Source organism: Pelmatolapia mariae, linkage group LG10_11, assembly GCF_036321145.2.
Source record: "Pelmatolapia mariae isolate MD_Pm_ZW linkage group LG10_11, Pm_UMD_F_2, whole genome shotgun sequence".
Classification (NCBI taxonomy): domain Eukaryota; kingdom Metazoa; phylum Chordata; class Actinopteri; order Cichliformes; family Cichlidae; genus Pelmatolapia; species Pelmatolapia mariae.
The window spans coordinates 63397351-63421156 of NC_086236.1; the positions used below are offsets into that span (position 1 = coordinate 63397351).

A 23806-nucleotide genomic window follows, 5' to 3' on the forward strand; every position below is an offset into this window, starting at 1 on the left:
CTTATTTTACATTTCAGATAAAAGGTTATAAATAAAAGGCTTTATCAGTAACATCGAATACAGAAACAAATGGAAACTTGCATTAAACAGCTACATTTAACCTACACAACACTATCGCAGGTTTTGTATCTCAGTAAAATTGTAAGGGGTGGGGCCTGTAATGCCCGCTGGCAGTGCTGGGGTTTGGATGCAAATATCGCGGCTTTGCAAGTACTTGCCTGACTTGGATGCAGTTCGAGCTTCAAAGTGGACTTAAAACGCGCATCTCGCAGGAGCTCCAGTGCACACACGCGCACTAGAAAAGTCAGAGTGGCTAACTTAATCGGAATATAGTATATATGTATATATACAGTGTTACTGTATACTTTTTTATGTAAATCCTTTTTGTCGGAGGGATGGAATTTTAATCCTCTGCACATTTTCTGCCGTGTGCGTAAATCCGCCTTAAAGGCAGTTGCATCGCATTTAACGGATCATAAAAATCATGTCTTTTTAAATGATGACAGAAAAGTTGCATGGGGGTCTCATGGAGGAGGAGTTTTTTGTGACCAAACCACTAACAGATTTTCGCTTATAAAAAAGGAAACGGAGACCCGAGCGTTCATAAACAGTATTTTCGTGGGCTCCGATGTGCAGGTGAGTCTGTTTGTTTTTCAACGTTTTGTACTTGCCGATGTCGTAGGATTACACACACACACACACACACACACACACACACACACACACACACACACACACACACACACATGTGTGTGGGTATACACACATGTATATATCACACATTAGTGTTGTATAGGTTCATTTATATGCCAACATTTAATTTTACAAACGTTTCGAAGTTGTAGAACTTAAGAGTTTTTTATTTCAAACTATTGTGAATGCCAGTGTATATGTATTATAGTTTAAATATAATACATCTTATCTCAGTGGCACATGGAATAGAGGGAATGCCGCCTATCTTGGCACATCAGTATGGACTGAGATGATGAGACTTTTATATAAAGACTAAAATTTACCCCGGAGTATAATGAAGGTTATTATTTTTTTTCTCACGCTATTTTTACATTCCACAAATGTATTAACCTGTATATCTACTTATGGATTTGACAGCTGAGCATCACTCTAGCTGAAGAACAGCAAATAGCTTTTAACTAGAATGTGTGGTGCCCCAGAGAGAAAGTAAGTGTGTAAAGTTTATTTATATATCTGCTTTCACAGACATGCAGCCACAAAGTGTTGGACAGCAAAATAAATAAAAGCTAGCATTAATCACAGTAATATATAACAGAAAAGCTGAACTGTGCCCAGATGAGCTGTGCAGAATCAAACCTTCAGACTGCTGGAACTGTGGAGTCTTGAGTCCTACATGAAAACTTAAAAAAAAAAAAAGAGGCAGTTTGCTTGTGCTTACATTGTGGGAAGATGCCAGAGATACTTTTGAGTGCTCTGCTCTAAGAGTTGAGTGTGTTACAACTGCTGCATATTTGACTTCTCACTCCCTTTACTCCTTAAGCCACAGAGCAGAGGAAGTGATTACCAAAATAGCTGAGGCTTCTGTGGGTGCTGCTGGTGCAGCCAGGTGTTACGCCATACTATATGCATAGAATGAGTACAGGTTACTTATTATTCATACATTCAAACTAAAACTTAATCAGTGTATATGTGATTGTGAGTCTGGTTTTGTTTCTCTTTAGAGCCTCAGCTTCAGTAAACACTTATTTTCCCCTTTGTGTTGCAAATTTGATAATGTGAATTGGTTAGCTCAAAGCTCAGGTCTTGGCTATACATGTCAGGGATTTTACAAATATCAAAATTAATTTAGAACGAATACGAAGTATGACTGCTTGAACTCGCCCACAAATTGCCGTTGCACTGTTTCCTGCATTCATGAGCGACCACATTTTGGGGGCGTAAGTAAATAAATAGTCCAGAATTCACCACTAATTGCTTTTTTTATTGTCTGTGTGGCAGATGCTATGTTAAAATTATGTAATTTTGAAATTGAAGGTTTTCATATTACTGTAAATTAGTAGTAAATGGTAAAATTTGCCTCTAACATTTTTTTTCCTATTTTCATGAAGGGAAAAAGCTGACTTAAATAAAATCTCTAATCGCTGCCTCTTTACTTTATCGCCTTTTGTGTTTTAGACTTACAATTGAAGACACTGCATATTCCGCTGTCGCCGTTGTTCTATAACCCTTTCAGCAAGTCTCTGTGTAATCGAGGAATTCTGGCACACATTTTACCTACAGATGATCATTGTTCAGCTCTGAGGTTGAGTTACAGGCACTTGCAACTCTGAGCTCAGAGTTGTGGCACCTTCTCGAGTTCAATAAATTCCCAGTGTGAGAGCTTCCTTTCAGTATTTGAATAATTGATAGATCAAACTTAGGACTTAAAAAAGGAGGCAATTTAATCTCCTGACTATTTGATGAGCTGGGCTTAGTTCCATTGTGCTCATTTGATTGTGGCTATTGTTGGGTAAAGACAGACTGTTAAATGGACGAGAAAGCAGCTTCAGAGAACTATTAAAGCTGAAGTGCCAGACTTTCCTAGTGAAATGACTGATTGTGATGTGGCATGTTAAAAGGGGCAGCAAAGACCTTTTTCTGATTGATGTGCTCTGTAACCCAGTGCTTCCTCTTATCTCTGCAGCATGTGAGAGCACATATGGAGTGGGATGAGGTAGGCTTTTGACAGTTGTGGGAGTGCTGGGTGAAAGAGTCTCTGGCACATGTCTTGAGTTGGAAAGGCTGATCCAGTCTTAGCATGTCCTCCAGTCACCACTCTCTAAACCAACAAACAGGTGTTGTGGAAGACTGGCTGCAGGCCACAATTTTGTCTCTTTCCTGGAAATAATGCTTTAGCTGAGAGGTGTCAGTGAGATAGTGAGTCATTAAGAATGAAAAATTAAATAAACTTAGGGAGACTTTCAACATTTTCCCCATTTAGGAAACCCATGTCTCGTGCCCAGATCAACAAGTTGCAGATTCCGTGGCACAAATGTTTGGTGGACCCTAACCAGCTTGTTTTGATGACCAGTTTTGTGTTTTTTTCTTTCTTCAGTAATGAGGTTTATCATGCAGGAATGTGGACATACATGTACACTTAATAGTTTACAATTGAGAGTACTGTACTTACTGTACTTTAAGTAACCATCAAAATAAATTTCTTTGAAGTACCTTGAGTTAAACGGAAAATGAAGCAGTCAGAGCTTTTTTGTGTTTTTTAAAACAATAATATTGTATTTAATGTACGTTTTCGCACACAAACCTGCTGCTATCTTCTTTCTCTCTCATTCTCTCTCTCCCTGTCTGTCTGTCTGTTTTCCTGTCTGTCTGTTATCTCCCCCTCGTTTCAGTGACTCTCGCCACAGCGCTGCTCCTGGATGAGTATTGAAAAAAATAATGAATTAGTCTAAGCTTTTCTCTGGAAAAGCACTTTCGGGATGTGTTCATTTAGAAAGGGAATAAACTTTTTGGTTTCCATGTTAAAACCCCCCAAAATAGAACTGTTTCCTGGTTATTTGGATATTTGGTTGTTAGGTGCAGCAAGGCCTCCACGGGTGATGGCAGCCTGCCCCCTTCAACCAAAGTTTTATTATGAGCTACACTGCTACAACTAATTTCCAACTTGCAGGACATCTTACTGAATGTCTCAACAACTTTAAAGTTAACTGCAGTGTTTTCATGTTGAATTGTCAGAACAAAAATTGAATTTTTTATAAAAATTAAGACATCCATTTTTTTTTGCTTTGATGTCCATTTCATTTAGTTTGGAAGTGCTGTATCCACTAGCTAGCTGAGTTTGGGAGAGTCTACTAGCCTTAAAGGATATGGGAGAAAGACGCAGATAAAATCTACGGACATCTACCAATTATATCATTTGCTTAAATGATAAACCCTTGAAGCTCTTTTCTAAACTGAAGGGTTTTTGTCATATTTCAGGCCTTCTTATGCCGTTGACGGAATGACAAATGACGGAACGTTCATTGTTCAGTTATTTTTGCCTTGTGCAGCTGTACTTGAGAAACCCCCCGGAAACTATCGTAATAGTCACCGAGCCACACCTTTATTGATATATACTGAGGGGTCAAAACTCGTCATTAAAGGTACAGGGGAGGCCATTAAAAGTTGTCTTTATGAGAGTAAGCGTTAAGAGAAAACATTCCTGGTAATTTTTTTGTCATTTCTCTCTTGGATGGGCCTCCAACTGTACATGGTGCCCTGGGCATGTGCCCAGAAGACCCACTGGCCCAGCCCTATCCTGAAATAATACTATCAAATTTTAATGTCTACTAAAGCAGTTTCCTCCTTTCAATACTAATTATTAGAAATGACAAATTTTGCGAGATAACTAACAGCAACTCTATTAAACTAAGCAGTAAATGAAGTAGTTTCAGTTTGTTCTTAGTGACTCTCCTTTCTTTCGTATAGTTGTGTAAATAACAACAGTACTACATTTTCAGTTGCTTGTGTTCATTAGTTTGAAATGAAACAAACTACAAAAAAAATGATATGACATTTAGAAACTGTAACACTATAGCTGTAAGTTCGATGTGCATGATCAAAATGTTTTCGTCTCCGGCCACCTAAAATAAATCTTGTGAAATTATCGAAAGGGACGAAATTATTTCATCCCTTTTGATTTGTATTTTAGCAACGAGTGCAATGTTGCCTCCTGGAATGTTTAAACACACCAAATGGCGTTGTCCTTTGTGTGATTCAGAGCCACAAACGACTCAACACCCAAATATGGTCCTATTTTTCTTTATTGAGCTGCGAGGGAGGACCTCCCATTGTTCCGATGCTAACATGTTCTGTGTGTCCTCTTCACACAAGAGCTGTAAATACAGGCAGCGCATGACACTATCGAAAAAAAGATCTCAGCACCAAATATGACAAAGGCCTTCAGTCTGACTGTGTGGTGCGTTTCTCAGAAGAAACTTACTTCACTGTATTTCCAAAGGATAAACATGTTCAATTTGTTATCCAGGGCTATGTTTGTTTTGTGGGATTTGGTTTCCTTTTTGTACGACTGATCATTTGATTTATCCAGTTATGACTTTAGTTCCTCAAATTACAGAAACCACTAATGTTAAAGAGAAAAAGTATGCATCACACTGCAGTGAATGCTGTTTGGGCCAACTAAAACATCTTTGTTGTTTAATGTTGCTGGTTTGTGCATATAAATGCAGTGATAGCAAGCTTTTCTCTTATTGCTGGGAAACATAATAAAGCAAGTGAGATTTTGGAAAATATGAAACTTAAATATTGGCTTTCCTGCTGTGAGTTAGATTGAAGCTATTCTGCTATGTGAACAATGAAGATGTAGTTAGAGTCACCAACTGGCTGTCTTAGCTTGGCATAAAGGGTGGATAAAAAGGCAAAAATTGAATATTAACTTAGTGTTATTTGCAGTTTTATGAGCGGTTAAGTGGGGTAGGGGCAATTTCCTGGCTAGGCACTTAAACTCCTAGTGTTCTTTTATAACCCTTAAGATAGGCAACTTGCAAAACCTAAGAGGTTAAGTTAAGCGGGAGGTAGGATAGCTAGTTGGATGCAAAAGACTGCAGCTTCTCATTTTTAAAACCACAGATTTATAGTGATTAAGTGACATGACATTGTACGAGTGACCTTTTCACCTTTTGATCGAGCCAATTAAACCCCCAGGCCACTGGCTTTAGCTTTATATTCATCTTAGAGACATGAAAAGGGTTTTGAGTTAAAGTGTTAAAATATTGATTTACCATTTCTTCAACAACTAGTATCTATCTGTATCTAGAAACAGTCCAGTTCCTCAACATGTTTCTGTCTTCTTTTTTTCAGCACGCTCTAATACCAGCAAATGTTTATTCAACCGTAGTCATAATCAGCCAGTCTTCTTTTGTCACTCTGCAACCATATAGTCGTTCAGTAACTGACAGTAAACCCGCCTTAAACAGCAGATCCGCTGTTACAGATCGAAAGCTCAGCCCAAGCTTCCTGTGATGACCCTGTTGAACTCCATCACTCTGCTCTTCTTCAGTCTCTGCACAACCCCGTGACCCTGCCTCCCTCATCAACAGCTGTGCCCTTTTTACTGCCTTGCCAGTGCAACCAACACCAGCGTGATGGCTTGTTGTGCCGCGGGGACATTTGGACAAGCAACTGCAGCATCACACACCACTACACAGACTTCTAGATGCGTCAGCCACTAGAGTGAACGATACAGAGAGACTGGGGAGGAGGGACAGACACACAGAGAAGGAGTGCAGTACTACAAGAGAAAGGAGGGATCATCTATCCCAGTAAGATAAGCATCCACCTGTCCCGCATAGGAAGGTGGCCCCGCCACCTGATCCATCTCGTCGCAGGGGGGGGACCCTGCATAGCCTGGAAGGCAACAGAGACTATGCAGCTGGGACTGGTGGCGCTGGCAATGGTCTTTCTCAGCTCCATGGGTCACAGTGATGTTCTGAAGCTCTCCAAGGCAAGACGGCATAGACGTGGTGAGTTCTCACTTTGTCAGTTTGTTTTGATTTCCTTTTTCTTTTGTAGCAGCACTGCTGCTTCTCGTTTCTGTGGTCTGAGTCACTGTGGTGGACGCCTTATAAACATTTAACAAGCAAAGTAAAGATAACGTTTTGTTTATTTTCTCATCATTCCTATTTGTTTTTTCTAGGCGGGTTATGTTCGGTTCAGTGTTTCCCCAGAATGGCTCGTGTTTCTTCCTCTTTTTAAGATTATGCCTCTCTCAGTTTATGTAAAGCTTTTCTTGGTATTAGGGTTGTTTATAAAGGGGTTTTTGATGGATTCCCTCTCAAAGCCATCGCTCTCTTCGTGTCTGGCTCCGTGGGCACATAATGGAATGAGTACCTGACAGTTCTAGCTTTCAATTGGACCATGCTGCCGATATTGTTGTAAGCATTTTTCTAACCTCACGCAACCACAAAGACAGTGTTCAGGTCGGCTCGCAGTATATCTCTGGCTTCAGAGCCTCAGATCTGGTATTACTGTCAGCTTTGAAATAATTCTTCCCTTACACACAAGGAGCTTTCAGCCAATGCCAAGCTAACCCCAACCTCCCTGAACCAGAATTCATATAATACCAAGATTATCCACAATAACAGATGTGGCATTATTAAAATCACACATACTGGGAAGGAATAGCTATTGTTTGTGTCAGTTTGTGTTAAGTCTGCTGATGTATATATAGACAGTGACGTCGTTGCAGTTCATCTAATTTAGACAGAAGGATTGAGGTCACTCGCCATATACACGAGTGCCATGCAGACTGCGACAGTCTTTTTCCCTCTAGATACTAAATAAATGTTTGCTATTTGCACTTCTTCTTTAGTTATTTGATTTAATGATGTTCGGTTTTGTTCATCCATCCCCCACAACAAGAAAATTATAATAAACAAAGGACAGAGCAACTTGTTCTGCTGCCTTTGGGCTGTTTGTTTTTCTTCTTTGAAAGGATTTAGTATCGTGCAAAGATCAGACTTGACTAATCAAAGCAGACTGATCAATTTTAACATACAGAGAGCACAAGCTCTCTACACTGTTTACCAAAAAACAGTTCTTGAACTTATATCATTTACTGTAGCTAAAGATGACACCCAAGCTACTTTTATAGTTACCAGTGGTAACAATAAGACTTGGTGGTAACTGGATAGTGATAGACTAATCTGTTCATAGAAAAACACTTTTAATACTTTTATCGGACGAGTTATGTCAGGGAGGCGGGAGGTCAGGCTGTGTAAGATTGTGTGTATTTTTAGCTGAAAGTAAACGACAGTAAATCAACTCAGGCGACTTGTTTTTGTCTTAGAATGGTTCTTCAAAAATGATGTGCACTTTTACACAATTTACCCAAAATTGATTTAGATTGCAGGTTGTGCCTTTTTGGAGAGTGAGGCAACTGGACTCATGTCTAAGTCTGGGATTAGATTAAAGGAAATGTAAATGCATTGCAATGCTAAAATTCCTCACTCGTTCAACACACATAACTATATTTCGGACATGTCGGTCACCGTAGCATTTCTGCCCGAGCCCAGTGACAGTTGGCTGAATCTGAGAGGCTCTTGGTCTTGACTGTCAGCCGCAGTTACCTGGCTTTCTCCAAGTTAAAATCTGTTAAGCATCTCCGACAAGCAGTTGGAAGTAAACACTGAGTAACCATTCATGTCTGGCCAAACCCCCCTTAGATTAAGCTTTAACCCTTGTTTGTTGGAATATTAAATGTTTGCATGTTTATGACTGGCGAGGACGCCAAAAAAATATTGCAGTTCCTGATGTTTTTCTACTAGGCAGGTTGTTGACTATTGGACCTTTTTTATTTCCTTATTAAAATTCATATGTGGCTGGAAACAATTTATGTTATTTTTTTTCCGTCGGTGGACCATGCTGTTACCTACCTCAGTGTGGCCTTTTCTTTCTCATTGTTTACCTTATGTTTCCACAGTCAGCACTGAGGGGCCCCCGTCTTGCCCCAAAGGCTGTGACCGATGTTCTGAGTATAACGGCTGCATTAAATGCAAGCCCAAGCTCTTCATCTTCCTGGAGCGCAATGACATCCGTCAGATAGGCGTGTGCCTTGCCTCCTGCCCCATGGGATACTTTGGCATGAGGAACCCCGAAGGCAACAATCGATGCACCCGTGAGTTCTAATTGTGTTGTACACTCTTGACCACAGAATGATGCAAGTGTTAGTGATATATCAACAGGATGCCAGCAGGCGCTTTAACTTTGTAGATACACATATGGAATCTTGCAAAAATGTAAAAAGATCCAGCTAACTCTTTACTCTGTGATACTCCACACATCTGGTTTCAGAACAAGCCTGCGGAAGTGTTTATCCTCGGTTCATCTTCACCTGTTTAAGTTTTGTCTTGTGTATCTTATTTGATTGTTTTACCTTTTTTCTAAATCCCTTTGTGAATCTAACAAAGTCAAACTATTATTGCTATAATAGACACCCTCTATTTCTGCATATTTTTGCAGTTTATGTGATTTTGGTGTTGTCTTATGCGATCCTGTTTGTGAGCGAATACCATATAGCGCCTCATTACAGAGTGCACGCTACAAAAAAAGGCGAGAGTAATAATAGAAGTAGCCACTTGGTGATTAAATCATCTGTTGCTTCTTGTTTTCATGGGAAAAGGGCAAGAAAAATATGAACTAAAGCAAATTATTTCCTAATCAAAATGAATGTCAGTAGTTTTAATTGAAATGGTCCTTATTATGGTTACAGACAGGTTTGGCTCATTTGGAATATGGACAAAAGCACGGTCACATTCACAGTACTTAACAAACTGACATTACTTACTTTTAAGAGGCAGTTTCAGCAACTCCGTCTGTTGTCTGTTTCCTCTTACGTGTGGGCAGAAAACAAGACTGGAAAAAAATCCCAACCAAAACATTTGTAATGCATTGTTGTTTGTCTGTTTTTTAAGAGGATGTCTGTGTTTTTTATTTAGCCTTCATGTGCAGAGTTCATGCCAGGCCACAGTCGTGATAGTCTCGGTTTCCCTTTTACACACTTGTTATTCTGATGGAACCTTAATGTATCACGCACAGTACGGTCTGCCTGTTTACTAAGTAACTGCGTTAAAGGGTTTCTTTGAATGTGAGTGTACACTAAATCACTTGTGATTATTCTTTGCTCAGCAACATTTGAAAGATTGTTTAAGGTAAATATAATGAGGGCTGCTTTGTCGTTTGATCATTACCACATTTAATGATATTCATTGCTTTAGTGACAGTGATTGCTTTGAGTTTAGTGTTCTTGACTGCCCGTTTTTACAACACTTAGTATCTGTCAACAAGTGCTAAATAATGATTTCATAAACCAAAAGCAGATAAAGCTCATAATTCTGGTTATAAAGATGTAACTTTTTCACGACTGGTTATTTCAGATGCCGAGATTTAAAAAGCTGTAATTTTTATAGCTATATCGAGAACATATGTCAAAGGGGTATGTATTATTCTATTCCAGATCAGAACAAGAAGATAGGTTGCACTGTATTTGTTTTGCATGTAAAGTTTGTTTTATCAGTGCTAATGACACAGTTGTGTGTTTTTAGCAGATTGCAACAAATGGAATCTCATTTATAACTGTTTTTCTCAATGCGGCATTCATTCACCGTCCCAGTTTGCTGCAGAAGGCTGCTGAATTCTTTTCTGAGGCCCTCAGTGACTAACCTGGGTCATTATCCAATCATCTAACTTTATACATATCATTCCACAATGTCTTGTTACGAACACATGTCTTACATTATAAGGCTACAAATGTCAGTACGGTCAAATTTAGCTGTCAAGAGTTTGAAAATAGTAATCGGGAGACGGAAGAATCCCACTGAGGGATTCGACGTTTTATCGTTTTGGATCTTGGTATCAGACCAGAGCTGCAGAGTAGACATTCTTAACATATGCTATTACATCAACTATAGCTATAAATATATTTCTTATACTGAGATATTTTCACCTGCCTCCACTGCTTTTCTCAGATATAATGAATAAGGAAATGCCTTTCATGATGGAGCTTGAGCTTTTGGGAGTCCTTTACGATGTCTGGTTTTTATCCTTTTATGGTTCTCATTATCCAAATTTCAAGAAGTTGGTTGTTTGAGTCAGAGATTTAATGAGACTAAGGTGTGGAGAAACCCACTTTTCCAAAAGTTAGTGAAGGGATAGACTTCTGGCTGTACTCATTCACACCCCGTTTCCAAAAAAACAAGGACTGTGGTGCATGTGTTTTTAGAGGGATTACTCCCCCTTAAAAGACCCCATCACTAATAAATCTCTCAGAGGAAATAAAATTTAAGTTCCCCTTGTCCTCAGTCTCCACAACCATGAATGAGAACAATGAATATTCCATATTATTATTTCTACGTTAACCTCAGAAAGGTTTCAGACCAATACCAAAAATTTGAAGGCAAAGTAATAACACAGTCTCCAGTCTCAACGTGACTTTAAACTGACAGAATACTTACTCCTTTTTTTTTGTCTCCCTGTGTTTTGCAGAATGTAAAATAGACAATTGTGAAGCGTGTTTCAATCGCAATTTTTGCACAAAATGTAAGGAGGGCTTGTATTCACACAGTGGGAGATGTTATGTCAGCTGCCCTCCAGGCCAACGCACCGTCAATGAGACCATGGAGTGTGTCGGTGAGTGGTCTTTTTCCTTATATTTACTGCTTACCAACTCACAGCGATTTGCTGGACTCTATAAACTTTACTTATCACTTAATTTTATCAGTCATCTATGTTCGGGTCTGGAAAAGCGAAGCAAACTCTTACAAAAAAAGCAAACTCTTGGGCTGTCCCTTTCTGTTGTTTTATTTCTTGTGAAAATAATTCTGTCATAAGTTAGAAAACACAAAGGAAACTCAAAGCTCTCCAGGCATCTTGGCACAGTTTTCCAGAGACCTGGAGTCTTAAGCTGCCTTTTTGGCATCACATAATGTTCTTTTAAATTAGCCTTGCTCATCCACAGTGAATATACTGAATGGGCCCCTAAAAACGAGACTTTGTTACATGCACTTTATGCTGTACAGTTTGCTACATTTTCAGGTTCCTGCAGCTTCATCAGTCTGTCCTTCTCTCATCAGAGATCAAACAAGCAAAAATTGTTTTCAGATTTACTTAAACTCATTATCCTCAGTTAAAACTGCTGAGTTGTAAAAAGCAGACCGAGAGGCTGTGAAGCAAATGTGAGCTGTGAACCATTCACTCAGTACCTTAGTGGTTTCCACATTTTTATGTACTTATTTATTTATTTTTTTCGTTCCAGGTCAACGTGCCTCAGAGTGTGAACTGGGTGAGTGGAGCCAATGGGGTTCCTGTATGAAGAAAAACAAAACATGCGGATTTAGGAAAGGCACGCAGTCCCGGGTTCGTGTGCCCCTTCCGCAGGTTCACAGTCCGGATACCTCCCCTGCTTTTGTACCCTCGCAGACCTGTGCTGCCGAGACAGAGAGGAGGAAGTGTGTCGTGACCAAAACGCCGTGTGTGAGGGGTAAAAAACAAATACACACGCACCGAACAAACGGATTGAAGATGAAACCCTTAATAAATGTCAAATATTAAAATGTTTATGGGCTTAGATAACATGTTAAGAGGCAATATTCTGCATGTATTTTATGCAATTCCTTCTTAGTCAGTATGATGATTGATGGAACCAGTACTCAACATTCAAAGGCCTGCGTTCTCGCCAGTGTGTCTGTGACCCGCAGCGTGTTGATTGGGTTTGGTTTGGCAGAGTCCACAGCAGAACACAGAATTTCTTGACTTTTCTGCATGTAAACAATAAACTTCATCTGCGAGCCAAGCAGATGAAGGGCGGACATTACGCACTGCAAAGCTGGATAAGGATCAGAGCTAGAAAGAGCTATTTGTTCTGAGGACTGCTGAAGCGCGAGGTTTACATGCCCATGACATGTTTGCTTGAGGTCTTTTCATCCACATAGCAGCTTGCTCTCCAGCGGGTGAACAATCATTCTCACCAGTTAGTGGTCATTATCAGTTTTCATAACATCTTATTAAGTGCTCTTGGGCTTATTTGCTGCTACGGCTATTAAATGACGGGTCTGTTCAGTTGAGTCAAGCATCCTGAGCATACTAAATACAAAAATGCAACAAAAACAGAAATAAGGCTTATTTACATTTAAATATTTTGCTTCTTAGTCAAACAAATAAATAAGTATCAGCAGCGATTCTGGGGGTGATAAAGCTTGCAAACGACAGGAAAATAAGTGGATGGGTTTAACCCTGTTCCTGATTCATATCATCGGCTTTGGTCTCTTTAGGTGCAAAGGGGTTATTGCTAATGAAATGTCATTAGAAAGTTTCTTTGTCTTTAAATACCCCCATATTAATCTGCTTTGCATAATATGCCAATTTTCAACTGTAAACTTATTTACAAGACTTAGAGAACTGTTAATGAGCAGTATTTAAGGTCTTTATTTTTCGGTGGCACGCTTTGGGGATTTCGGGCACAGCAGCAGCATTGCATAACAATATTAATTGGCCACAGTACAGATGTTGCAACACGTAACAGATGACATGGCCCGATATATGTGAGTAAACATGGTGGAGGCTTGCGTACTCTGGTATCATTCTCTTCTTCTCCAGGGGTCTGAGTCTAAAAAACAGAACATGATCTGACACTTTCCCATAGATCTGTGGTAATGGGAAATGAGAGAGGTTGGCATGGCTCGTAACTGCTCAGTGAGGAGGGGCCGCTTCACTGGACAGGCTGTTACATCGCAGTTTGAGAAATGAGTGGCAGATTTGCTCTGTGTGGGGCCAGCACCCTGGAACAAAAATTCAGCCTTGGGTTCAGAATAATACTGAATAGTGAAATATTATAAAAACAACAGCTATGTAGATTGTCGAATTTTAAGCAAAGGGTGTGTTAGGTTTCATCTGAGGAGATGAGTTGTGGAAGCTTTGTGGATGTGATTGTTCACATTGAGTAAGCTACTGTTAAATAGGTAAACGTGTATAAACTGAAGACGCTTATTGGTGCTAAAACGTACAGGGATGAGTTTCCCTCTATGAGGTCATTCATGCGTGATGGTACCACGACTCCAATGAACTAGTTTATGTGGGTAAACTCTGCAAAAAGAGCGCAGCTGTGGATTCATCTTTGGGGTGGGAGTTGGCTGGCAACTGGCTATGTAAAACACAGGGGGCAGACCTTGTATAACATTAGTGATTTAGTGGTCTGCAGATCTCACGCTTTGTGTTGATTTGGCTGCGATTTTTTCCCCCACCCTTTTCCTGAAGCTCCACAAAAAGGTCTCACGCGAAAACAAAATTTTCTGGATATGTTATTCCATTTGTCAGGCAAAATTGTTTAGCTTGGATGAAGAGGAGCTGCAATCAGAGCTGTCATAAACTGATGGAGTCCGCCTTTCTTGGCTCCATTAGTGATTTGTTATAGAAGTAATTAAGTCCTTACACAGTAAGCACATCATCTCAGAGGCTGCGGTGTGTGATTGAAGACCCTTACTTAATGCCATTCTCTTTCATTGTGTCTCAATGATTTAAAGTGAATCTGTTACTTCTCAATATTAAGTGTTTATTTTAATAGTTTCTATAAAAGTCCAGAAATATGTTTATTCGTTCAAGACAAATGATGAACAAGCTGGATAAACTCATCTTATGTAATTTAAGTCAACTAAACAAATGAGTTCTTAGTGAAGTTTCCACCACTTTTGGCACTAGTAGCTAAAAAAAAAGACATGTTATTCCTGTTTGTGCACTACTGTGTGGGACTAAGCCTTCTCGTTTACAGTTCAGACTAAAGTAACTGTGACATGCATGGGTCAGTGGTGGATAAATGTTATTGTGTTAGGTTTGTTCACATTCACATCAAAATTACGTCACGCCCATGTACTGAATTTCACTGTAGAGTTCTGCTCTTTTTCAAGTTTGTGAAATATCATGGCTTGAGTTTTTTTTTCTACTTTTCTTTCAATTTGAACATAATTGAATGGGTGACAAATTTAAAAGTGCTGGTAGGGAGATAAACACAGACATAAAGTTACTACTGCATAGCAGCAGACAAACATGGTGGCGCCATAAGCTCTAAGTTTGTCAGCCGTGTAGTGAACACTGTCCAGCCCTTGGCACGTGTCCTCTCAGCTTTCCGGATGTGCAGAGAGTCTCAACGCACAACTTTATAACAAACACACTCCAGCGTAACTATGCTCCCTCGTATATACAAAATCAAATACTTTTCAGTGCTGCCTAAACAATAGTTGACAAAGTTAAAGTTGACAAAGTTAAACTGAAACCTGACACTAGACACAAGCCTCGTGTCCATTTGCACTTTCCGACAGCTCTTCATATCATTGTGGGCCATTACTGGGTCCTTGACGATGTTTAACTCATTAAACCAGATGTGATTTATGTGACAGCAAATTGTCACTTGTCTGTCCCTTCCGCTCTTACAGTCAGTACGTGTGCTGTAATTTAAAATCACCAGCCGATCTAAGCCCTTCACTTTTATGAACAGGTTTAGTGTGGAAATTAACCACACAATGATGGATGTTTGCATTTAGAGAGCAATTATGCTCTTAAAATGTGTGACTGCTGTGAATTTTAATGCAAGAGTACTAGCGGGGAGGAGACCGGGGGAGGTTTGAGTGTATGTCAAGTGGGACAAGGGAGCGTGGTGCTGAAAGAGAAATTAAACAGACTGAGAGCTTAGCGTGTGGATGACATCTTTGTGAGAATGTACTTAGGTACTGCAGCGCTTGGAGCTATGCTATGAAAATATCAATATGCAGGTGTTAGTAGATCCAATATTAATTACGATTACCATCTTCTGCTGGTGTTACACAGTTTTTTATTGGGACCCGACTGCATTGCAGATAAAAAAGTAAAGGGAGTATCACTGTGATTACAACCCGTCCGCATGGGAATACAGGTGTCTGTATCAAGTTCCCAGGCAACAGGTGCGATAGTTATGAAGATATTTTACTGAAAACAACAAAGGTAAAAGTCATGCTGATGCCACAGAAGTCAGGGAGACTCTAAAGGGATTTGCATTCTACCTCCTCTGGCCGTGAACGTCTGCACTGAAGACATGAGACTGATTCAACAGCTGTTGGGTTATTTCAGTCCAGTCGTGGACAAACTGGCTCCAAATGTTTAGATGTGTTATTTTTTGCTGGCTGCATGTTGTGCGGTAATTGCTGCTATACATATACTGTCACCATGGCTAAACATAACATTATTTTAGCTTTTGTTGTTTGGGATTTCTTGACTATGGTTTATGTCTGGTAGCCTGTATTAAAAGTTCTGATGCATAACACAACCCCTCAGGAGGTTTTTAGCCAAGCAGGAGCATTTCTATGTGCAACATTTTGTTGGGACAGATGCCTTTAAATAAGAAATACAGTAATATGTAGTATAACCACCTTTTTCTTCCTTATACATTCTTTCTTTTTTCAGAGAGGAAGAGTAAAGGAGACAGACAAGACGATACAAACAGGAGAGAAAGGGAGAATGCACGTGGGCGAGGACAAGATAGTAGAGGAGGAGGAGGAGGAGGAGGAAAGCGGAGAAAAGGCCAGAGCAGGACGACCACTGCTCCCAGCATCACAACCAGCTCTGTCACCTAAGCACTGACGCCTGCTGGACGAGGCTGAGAGAAAACCAGAGACAATGCCTCGCCCAGCAGTGTCAGCCACAGACACAGATTGATGTTGAAGGAAGGGATTAATGCTGCTATGCTGCATTGTAGAAGATGCAGAGAGAACTGGAGGTTTGCTGAAACACAAAAGATTCCCTGAAGCTTTTTGAATAGCTCACCATATCTGGAAGAGACATGCTGTCTTAATGTTGGACAGCAAAGCCAAAATGAAGACTATGGTTGGACTTGATTTGTGTGATGAACTGACCCTATATCACTCTTAAACTAAGACCAGACCATGTGTTTTAAATGCAGCATTCGAGCCTGATTATGAATGAAGGGATGCCTAAATCTCCTCTGGTCCATGATGTATTTTGTTCCAGTCTGATTTTAATTACCGTCTGTTCTCCATTTGTTTTCATGTTTGTAAGAGGTGGCAGATGGATTTTCTCAACTGTCACTGTCTGTGATGTAAAGACAAAGAAAGTATTACGTATTGGTACCTTTATTTCCTATTGTGAAAGGAAACAGAAAGAAAGGCACTGGAAATCACTTGTGGTTGCTGAGGACAGAAGTCTTCAATACAGTTAGGCTCATAATTTGTTGGACAAACACAATTTTTGTAGCACGTCATCTGTAGACCACTACAGCAGATTTTAAATCAAGTAAAAAATACATGGTCAAAGTGCAGAGTGTGAGCTCTGATTCAGGAGGTTTCATAAAAGTATTGCATTTACTTTTTGGAATTACAGCCATTTTTTATACATAGTCCCCCCATTTTAAGAGGCTCAAATTCAGCCATAATTTAGATGAAAGATTCTTTTTCATGCTTTTTTTAACCTTTGCAGTCAATGAATCACCAAATGTTGTGCTTCCTCCCTTTAGATTCTCCATTAGTCCTTTAGTGATTGTAGTCACTTTCAGTATGTCCTTGCTTGTGAGTCTCTCTGCCTTCAGTTTTGTCTCCATTAACTGAAATTCATTCTTTATTGACTTCAAGATCACATGATTAACCTGGCTACTGAAGAATATCCCATTTCTTTACCTTGAAAAACTATTGGGTTTCTTCTGTAGTAATGCTGTGGATCCTAATCCATCTGGACTGTGAAGCACCAGATCGGTTTTGCAGCTTTCGGCTGGATCTGATCGCAGACTATAGCCCTGTACTCTTTAGAATTAGCTAAGGAGGCAGGCTCTTTTAGATGTTTTCTAGCAAAGGCTGATCTAATCTGACCTTCCGGTTCTTGGGCGTAACCAGTGATTTGCACCTTGTTGTAAACCCTCTGTATTTACTCTTGAGTGTATTTAGTCTTGAGGCATCTCTTGATTGCAGACCTTGACAATGATAAAACTACTTGCTGGCTGGTGCATTCATTCTTTTTTAAGACTATCTCTCCAGTAGGTTTTTTGGGGTTTGCAGCCTGATGATGGCCTCCTTTACTTTCATTTGGACTTCATATTGAGAGTTTTGAAGACAAACACACAGCCCTTAAATTCAAATTCAGATCATTCATCTGTTTAATTTGCAGTGTAATATTGAGAGAACAGGCCTCACCTGGCCATAAAACTGCTTGTCAGTCAATACTCTGAAAATTGGGGACTGTGTATAAAACATCTTAAATTCCTAAACAGTTAATACATTTTTTTTTGTCAAATGTCTTGAATTAACGCTGAAAGTCTGTACCCCAGTCACATCTTTATTGTTTGATTTAAAACCAACTGTGTTGTGTACAAAAATTGAGTCGTTGTTCAAAAACAAGCCGAAGAAAATGCAGAGGACGATTACTGGGCGCACATCTTATATCCTCTGGTCTTTAGTCACAAACTTTTGTCATTTGATAGCTTAATGTTTGTTTTGAAAAAAAAAATGTTTGTATCTGAAAATATCTCTGCACAGAAATGAGTATTTGCATGGCAAACGATTACATGTGTGTGCAAGTGTGTGTATGCGTGTGCATCTGTTTGTTTGTACCTGAAGTCTGGGTGTTTGTTTATATGCATTCCTGCACGAATTCAAGTGGTTTGATGACAGAACTTAGTTGTTTGTAGGTTTGTTGATGTTTGCACATATAGTATATGGTAATACGGATCTAACAGATTGAAGGAAAAGGATGTGGAAAACAGCAAAAAAAAAATAAATGTAAATGCACAGTGATATATTGAATACGCAGTAAATACAAGCCAATTATTACTATATAAGCCATCAAATCATCACTAATCAGTATGTTTGCAACAGGGTCTGAAGATTTTGCACAAATATAATGTTCCCTACTGCTCATATTTCAGAACGATAATAGCATTTTATAAACGTATACTGTAAAAACTGGCTTTATGACGTTGCGGATAGAGTGTTTTCCATGGGTCTGTTTGTTAAACAAGGTATTAGTTTCGGGGAAAGTTACACGCTCTATTATTCATTCATACTATGAGTTGTGATACTGAATATGTCAAGCTGTGTTTATCAACAAATTTAAAAGTATTAGTACTATCATGTATAGCTTATTCTGTGAAAGCCTAAATAAAGTTCAGATGAAGCTAATGAGCATCACTCCTACGCTCATGTTGCACCTGGTCTGTTTGATTTTAGATTGGCTGTTTTATTATTTTGTCAATAAATGACAAATAATTGCTGCTGTGGGGTTTACAGTAAAAACAAGTACTATGCGTATACTTGAATGAATTCATTCCTTTTTACAAGGTGGTCTTATTTCCTTACTTTTAGTCTTTTTTTCACTTCCAGAAAGAAACACAGTCAGTCTAACTTAGTTAAAGTACTACTTTTGTACAAATCTCAAGCTTAGTCAACCTTATTCAGAAGGAACAGGATAAACAAAATATCAACTTGCCTCACAATTTTACTGATTTTGTGGTTTAACTTTGATCTTTTTAATGTAATTATGGCCACATAAACAAATGTTCCTACTTGTAATCTGCATCATGGGTGGGTTTTTTTTGTTTTTTTTGAATTTTTATTCCAGCAGCAGATAATTCAGTTAAGTTAGTTACATTTATATATAAAGTGTGTTTTACAAGCAAGTTGTCACAAAGCACTGCACACAAATTAGAGTAAAATAAATAGGAAACTCGAATGCCATGAAAACAAGTTAAGATACAGAATAAATTAAAATCAGTATCAACAAAAACCCAAGAGTCAGCTACACATATTTGCTATAATTTGCTTCACTTCAATGTTAAGATCCTGTTCTTTTTGATGGCTGCTCTTGCGGCTCTCTTTTAGCCTTTCAATGCAGCTGTGTTGCCTTGATTTGAGATCTGTGACTCCTTTTGGTGAATACAGTTACATAAGCAATTGATATGATAGCCAAACCAAAATTAGGACTGTTATTATTATCATAACAAAAATGAAAATAGTAATTATTTATTCATTTCAGAGAGAAACAAAATATGTGACAAGTAAGGTCAGTCCTCTTCAATGTGATCTATTTTGGACAGTTTTGTACCTCAAGTAGCCATTTCTTCCTTGCTGTGCTGAATATAAACCTGGTAGATTGGAGCTGTTAGTATGTTGCTATCTATCTCCAATTTGAAAGATTTCTGTAGCTACGGCGTGTTTTTTCTCAGGCTACAGGAAGCCATTTCGAGAGGTGGAAGGGCTTAGATGGTGTGATGGTCCCGATCACTGGCCAAATGCTGGCGCCTGGGCAGGGGTCGTAAAAGCAGAGACAGAAATAAAAACTAATGGTGTGTCATAGCCAGAAGGGAGGGGGTATACCATGCACTGGCCCCACAACAAAACAGCCGTTTCTCATTACCAAAGGGGAGGGCAGGGGGAATGGTAGAGTATGCACCGTAAATTACACATTCATCGCTCTTCCTGACCATAAATTCTTACCCTGGCTCCACTGGACGGAGCTCTCCCTCAGCTCCCACTCTCTTTTTTCGTTCTCTTGTTCCCCGCTCCCATGTTTTCCAAGAGAAATGAATGGTAAATCTTTGGAGTATATGGGTGCCCTTGATTTGCCAAGATTCTTAACACTAAATGATTTCATTACTTTAGCTTGGCTTTTAACCCAGACCCCAGAAAGTGCATCACATCAATAGGGAACACCCTCTCTATGTCTGCTGGACTTGAATGCACAATGCTTTGACCAAATGTAAACAAAATAGTACTATCACTATAACAACCCTTAAAAAAAATCTAACAATGACAAAGATTACCGTTAGAGAGCAACTAAATCAAATCTGTTGTTGTTTTCTGATGGCATTTGTAGTTAAAATAATCTCAGATCAGAAGATTCAGTTACAGGATTTTGAAATTCCTCATTACTTTTTTCTCTTGTGATCATCATAAATTGTTTTTATAAACTGACTCATCTGTTTGATGATTTTGTCAAACTGTTTCCAGGAATGAACTTCCTTGTTTGTGGTATTTATAAGTTGTCTATACAAGTTAAAGTTTATACTGTTATTTCAAAACACACCAAAGGCTTAGATTGTACAAAAAAAAATATATATATATAAAAATAAGATATGAGGAGATTATATATATATATATATATATATATATATATATATATATATATATATATATATATATATATATATATATATATATATATATATAATAATCTCCTCATATATATACTATGCAGCTTCCTCAGAATAACCCATAGTCAATAAAGGCTGTCATATAAAGTAACTGAGCCATGCCTTTAGAGCCTATTTCAGCTGTTATACTTCAAGAGAATTGAGTTTTTCCTCTAAAATACTGTAAGGTTACAGTGTAATGTGTACTGATTTGAATGGTGTTGTGAATATATAATTAAATGCTTATAATTTAACTTAAAAATGATAACATTTTAAAGGCATGTCAGAGATATAAATTTTAATCTGAACTTGAATGCACAGTACACTACAGTAACTTCAATGTCTTTAAAGATCAGCCTCTGCAGATGTCCCATCAGCAATCCGATTTGATCATTTCTATGCTGAAAGCCGAACATACCCTCTCTGTGGCCCAAGATCTGAGAGGCCGTTTCTGGAAATCTACAAAAAGAAAATGTCCTATTTGATTCAAAAATATTCCAGAGAATTGTACATCAGTACTGACAGTTTGGCATGTTTGACCAGCAGCAGATATCAATAAAAGCAGGGCTTCTAAATCAAAATAACAGAAGTATTTTGTGTTTTAGGGCAAGCCAGGATGCTTTGTGAGAAAAGACAAATCACAAATGTGCATCTGACAACAGTTAAACACACACGTGTAATGGAAATCAGAACTAAAAGACTTAGTGAGGAAGGACCTTTTCTTTAATATGGAAACTTAGGTTCGATGTTTAGTGCCAGACCCAAACATAGGGGTATTTTAGGGTGTCAGTGGATTTCTCAACTCTGGTAGTCTTCACTCAACACTTACTAAAGAAAGAAGCAGGGAAAATGATTTAACTTGTGTCAGCTGTCAAGTTATTTTTAAGAAAGTTTAAAATATAGCTTGATTTAACTGGAAGGGACTGGCTGAAAAAGGTCGTCAGTAATTCCTGATACTTAAGAGGAAAGGTTGGGAGACGCTTGTAGGATGGTAGTTATGATACTTGAAGTGCACTGCCCTCTTTTGGTTATAAAATGGTACTACATGTTAAAAGAAGGGACAGTTTTTAACTTTGAGTTGACGTTTGCGTCTCTGTTTATATGTTTAAATGGTAAAGGTCTGTAAGGTGTGTCGTTTAAAATAAATACGCTTACAGTGATCACATACCTTTTTTATTAGTAATCATTAATTATTATTTATAATACTCTATTATATTTTATATACAGTGGTGCCAAATTTGTCAAGTAATCATTTGTAAAAATGATTTTAATTTAAATTCTTTTGGTAACACTACAAAAAATTTCATGAGCTTATAAGATCTTTGAAAATACCTTGCTGAAGACTGTAATGCTGTAAAAGTCTTTTACCTTATTTTTATTATCCTTCCAAAGAGCTAGACTTTCTCTTTTTGGTCATTTCTAAAGCGGTGTTGAGCAATCGTTCTTCAGGTTGTCTGAAGGTCTTTCAAAGTTTTCCTTTAGACACTGGCTCCTTTTTTGTTCATTTTGAGACCATATATCTGAACATTTCAGAGAACTGTATGAATTACTTAAGCATAAAAGGACATCTAAAGGGGACAGCTTTTAAAGTGGACCCCCCCCCCCCCCCCCCCCAAACAAACAAACAAAAAACCCCAAATCAAAAATAAAACATAATTGTTCTCATATCTTTAGTTGAATCTAACCAAAATGCCAAAAATACCAAAGTTTGACAGGTATAAAATAGTATTTTTACACCAACAACTTGATTTCTAACTTCAAACAGTTAGTTGGACAGGTGGACGACAAAAGAAGAAGTGGCAGGCAGGCCTAACAGCTATCTAACATAGATGAATAATAACTGAAAGTTGCCTAAGAGAGGTTAGGCTGTGTTGGAGAATAAAGGTGGTCATACCAAATATTCACTTTCAGGCATATTAGAATTTTACAAACTCACTATACACTATACACCATACACTTTATACACTGCCTCATACGTTTAAATTTCCATGCACATATTTTAGTAAAACAGTGCACCCACTTTCAATGTTCCTATCAAGATATGGGATAGGTCAAGACTTCTACACGGTCCTGCATCCATTCATCCATTCTCCAAGTTATCTAGTTGAAAGGGGGCCTGGAGTCTATCTCTGCAGCCCTGATAGGTCACCAATGTGATGCAGGGCTAACACAGAGAGACAGTCAACACTTTGCATTCATATTCACACCTATGAGTAATTTAGATTCACCAGTTAACCTAACCCCTCTAACTGCATGTTTTTGGGCTGTGGGAGCAAGGTGGAGTACCCAGAGAACATGCAAACTCCACATATAAAGATACCGGCCAGATGGTGGATGCCAAATTCAAGACGTTCCTTCGGCTAATTACCACGCCAACCTGCTGCCCTATTCTATGTCATATTGCAATTTAAGACCCTTTGGTTCAAGATTGCAATAACTGAATTGGACACAAGAGGGAGGTATGAACACATACAAAATAGGCAACAACAAACAAAACAAACAGAAAGAGATTTTTACAATGGTTTTCATCATAAACACAGTATTCACTGTGACATTCCAAATAAGCAAGAAAAATGTCCGTTCTGAAATACATTTTGTTAGATTTCAGAAAGTTAGTGAGTCAGAAAAATGGAAAAAAAGAGTAAAAAGAAAAGATTATTAGGAACATTCAAGTCTTTGCTGTTACAGGTCAAATGTAAAGATGTACCATATCTAAGAAGAATAACTTAAATCATGCGACCCCTACATTAAGCTCTGCTTTATTTTATTTTGATGGAAATCTAATTTCTAATTCAATTTTCAAGTAGCTCCAGAAAAATGCCCTTTTCTGGTGACCTTGCTTTTATCACAGTTATGTGACTTTAATTTCATGTCCTCAAATTTTCATAGCACTTTCCTGTAGAACTTTTTTTTCCATTTAATTTTATTTACATTTTGTGGGGGCATTGCCAAGCATTTACAGGTTATAAAGATGAATTCAGAATGTGTTTAAAACCTATTCAGTTAGCACTATTTTTTCCCACATTACAATACTAAAGGAAAACTGGCCTCTTGAAATCTTACTCAACACTTAAAGTAGGTTTGAATAAATCCTCTTAAATCACATGAACTTTACAAGATTACCCT

General features: G+C 38.5%; 1 protein-coding gene across 1 annotated transcript; it reads left to right on the forward strand.

Annotated features, from left to right (window-relative positions):
• Positions 1 to 283: 283 nt before the first annotated feature.
• Positions 284 to 18642, forward strand: rspo1 (R-spondin 1). Its single transcript, XM_063486090.1, has 6 exons — positions 284 to 636; positions 6029 to 6491; positions 8450 to 8644; positions 11011 to 11154; positions 11780 to 12004; positions 15952 to 18642. The coding sequence occupies exons 2-6, from the start codon at positions 6395 to 6397 to the stop codon at positions 16119 to 16121; spliced, it is 831 nt and encodes a 276-aa protein (XP_063342160.1). The 5' UTR covers positions 284 to 636; positions 6029 to 6394; the 3' UTR covers positions 16122 to 18642.
• The last annotated feature ends 5164 nt before the right edge of the window (positions 18643 to 23806 follow it).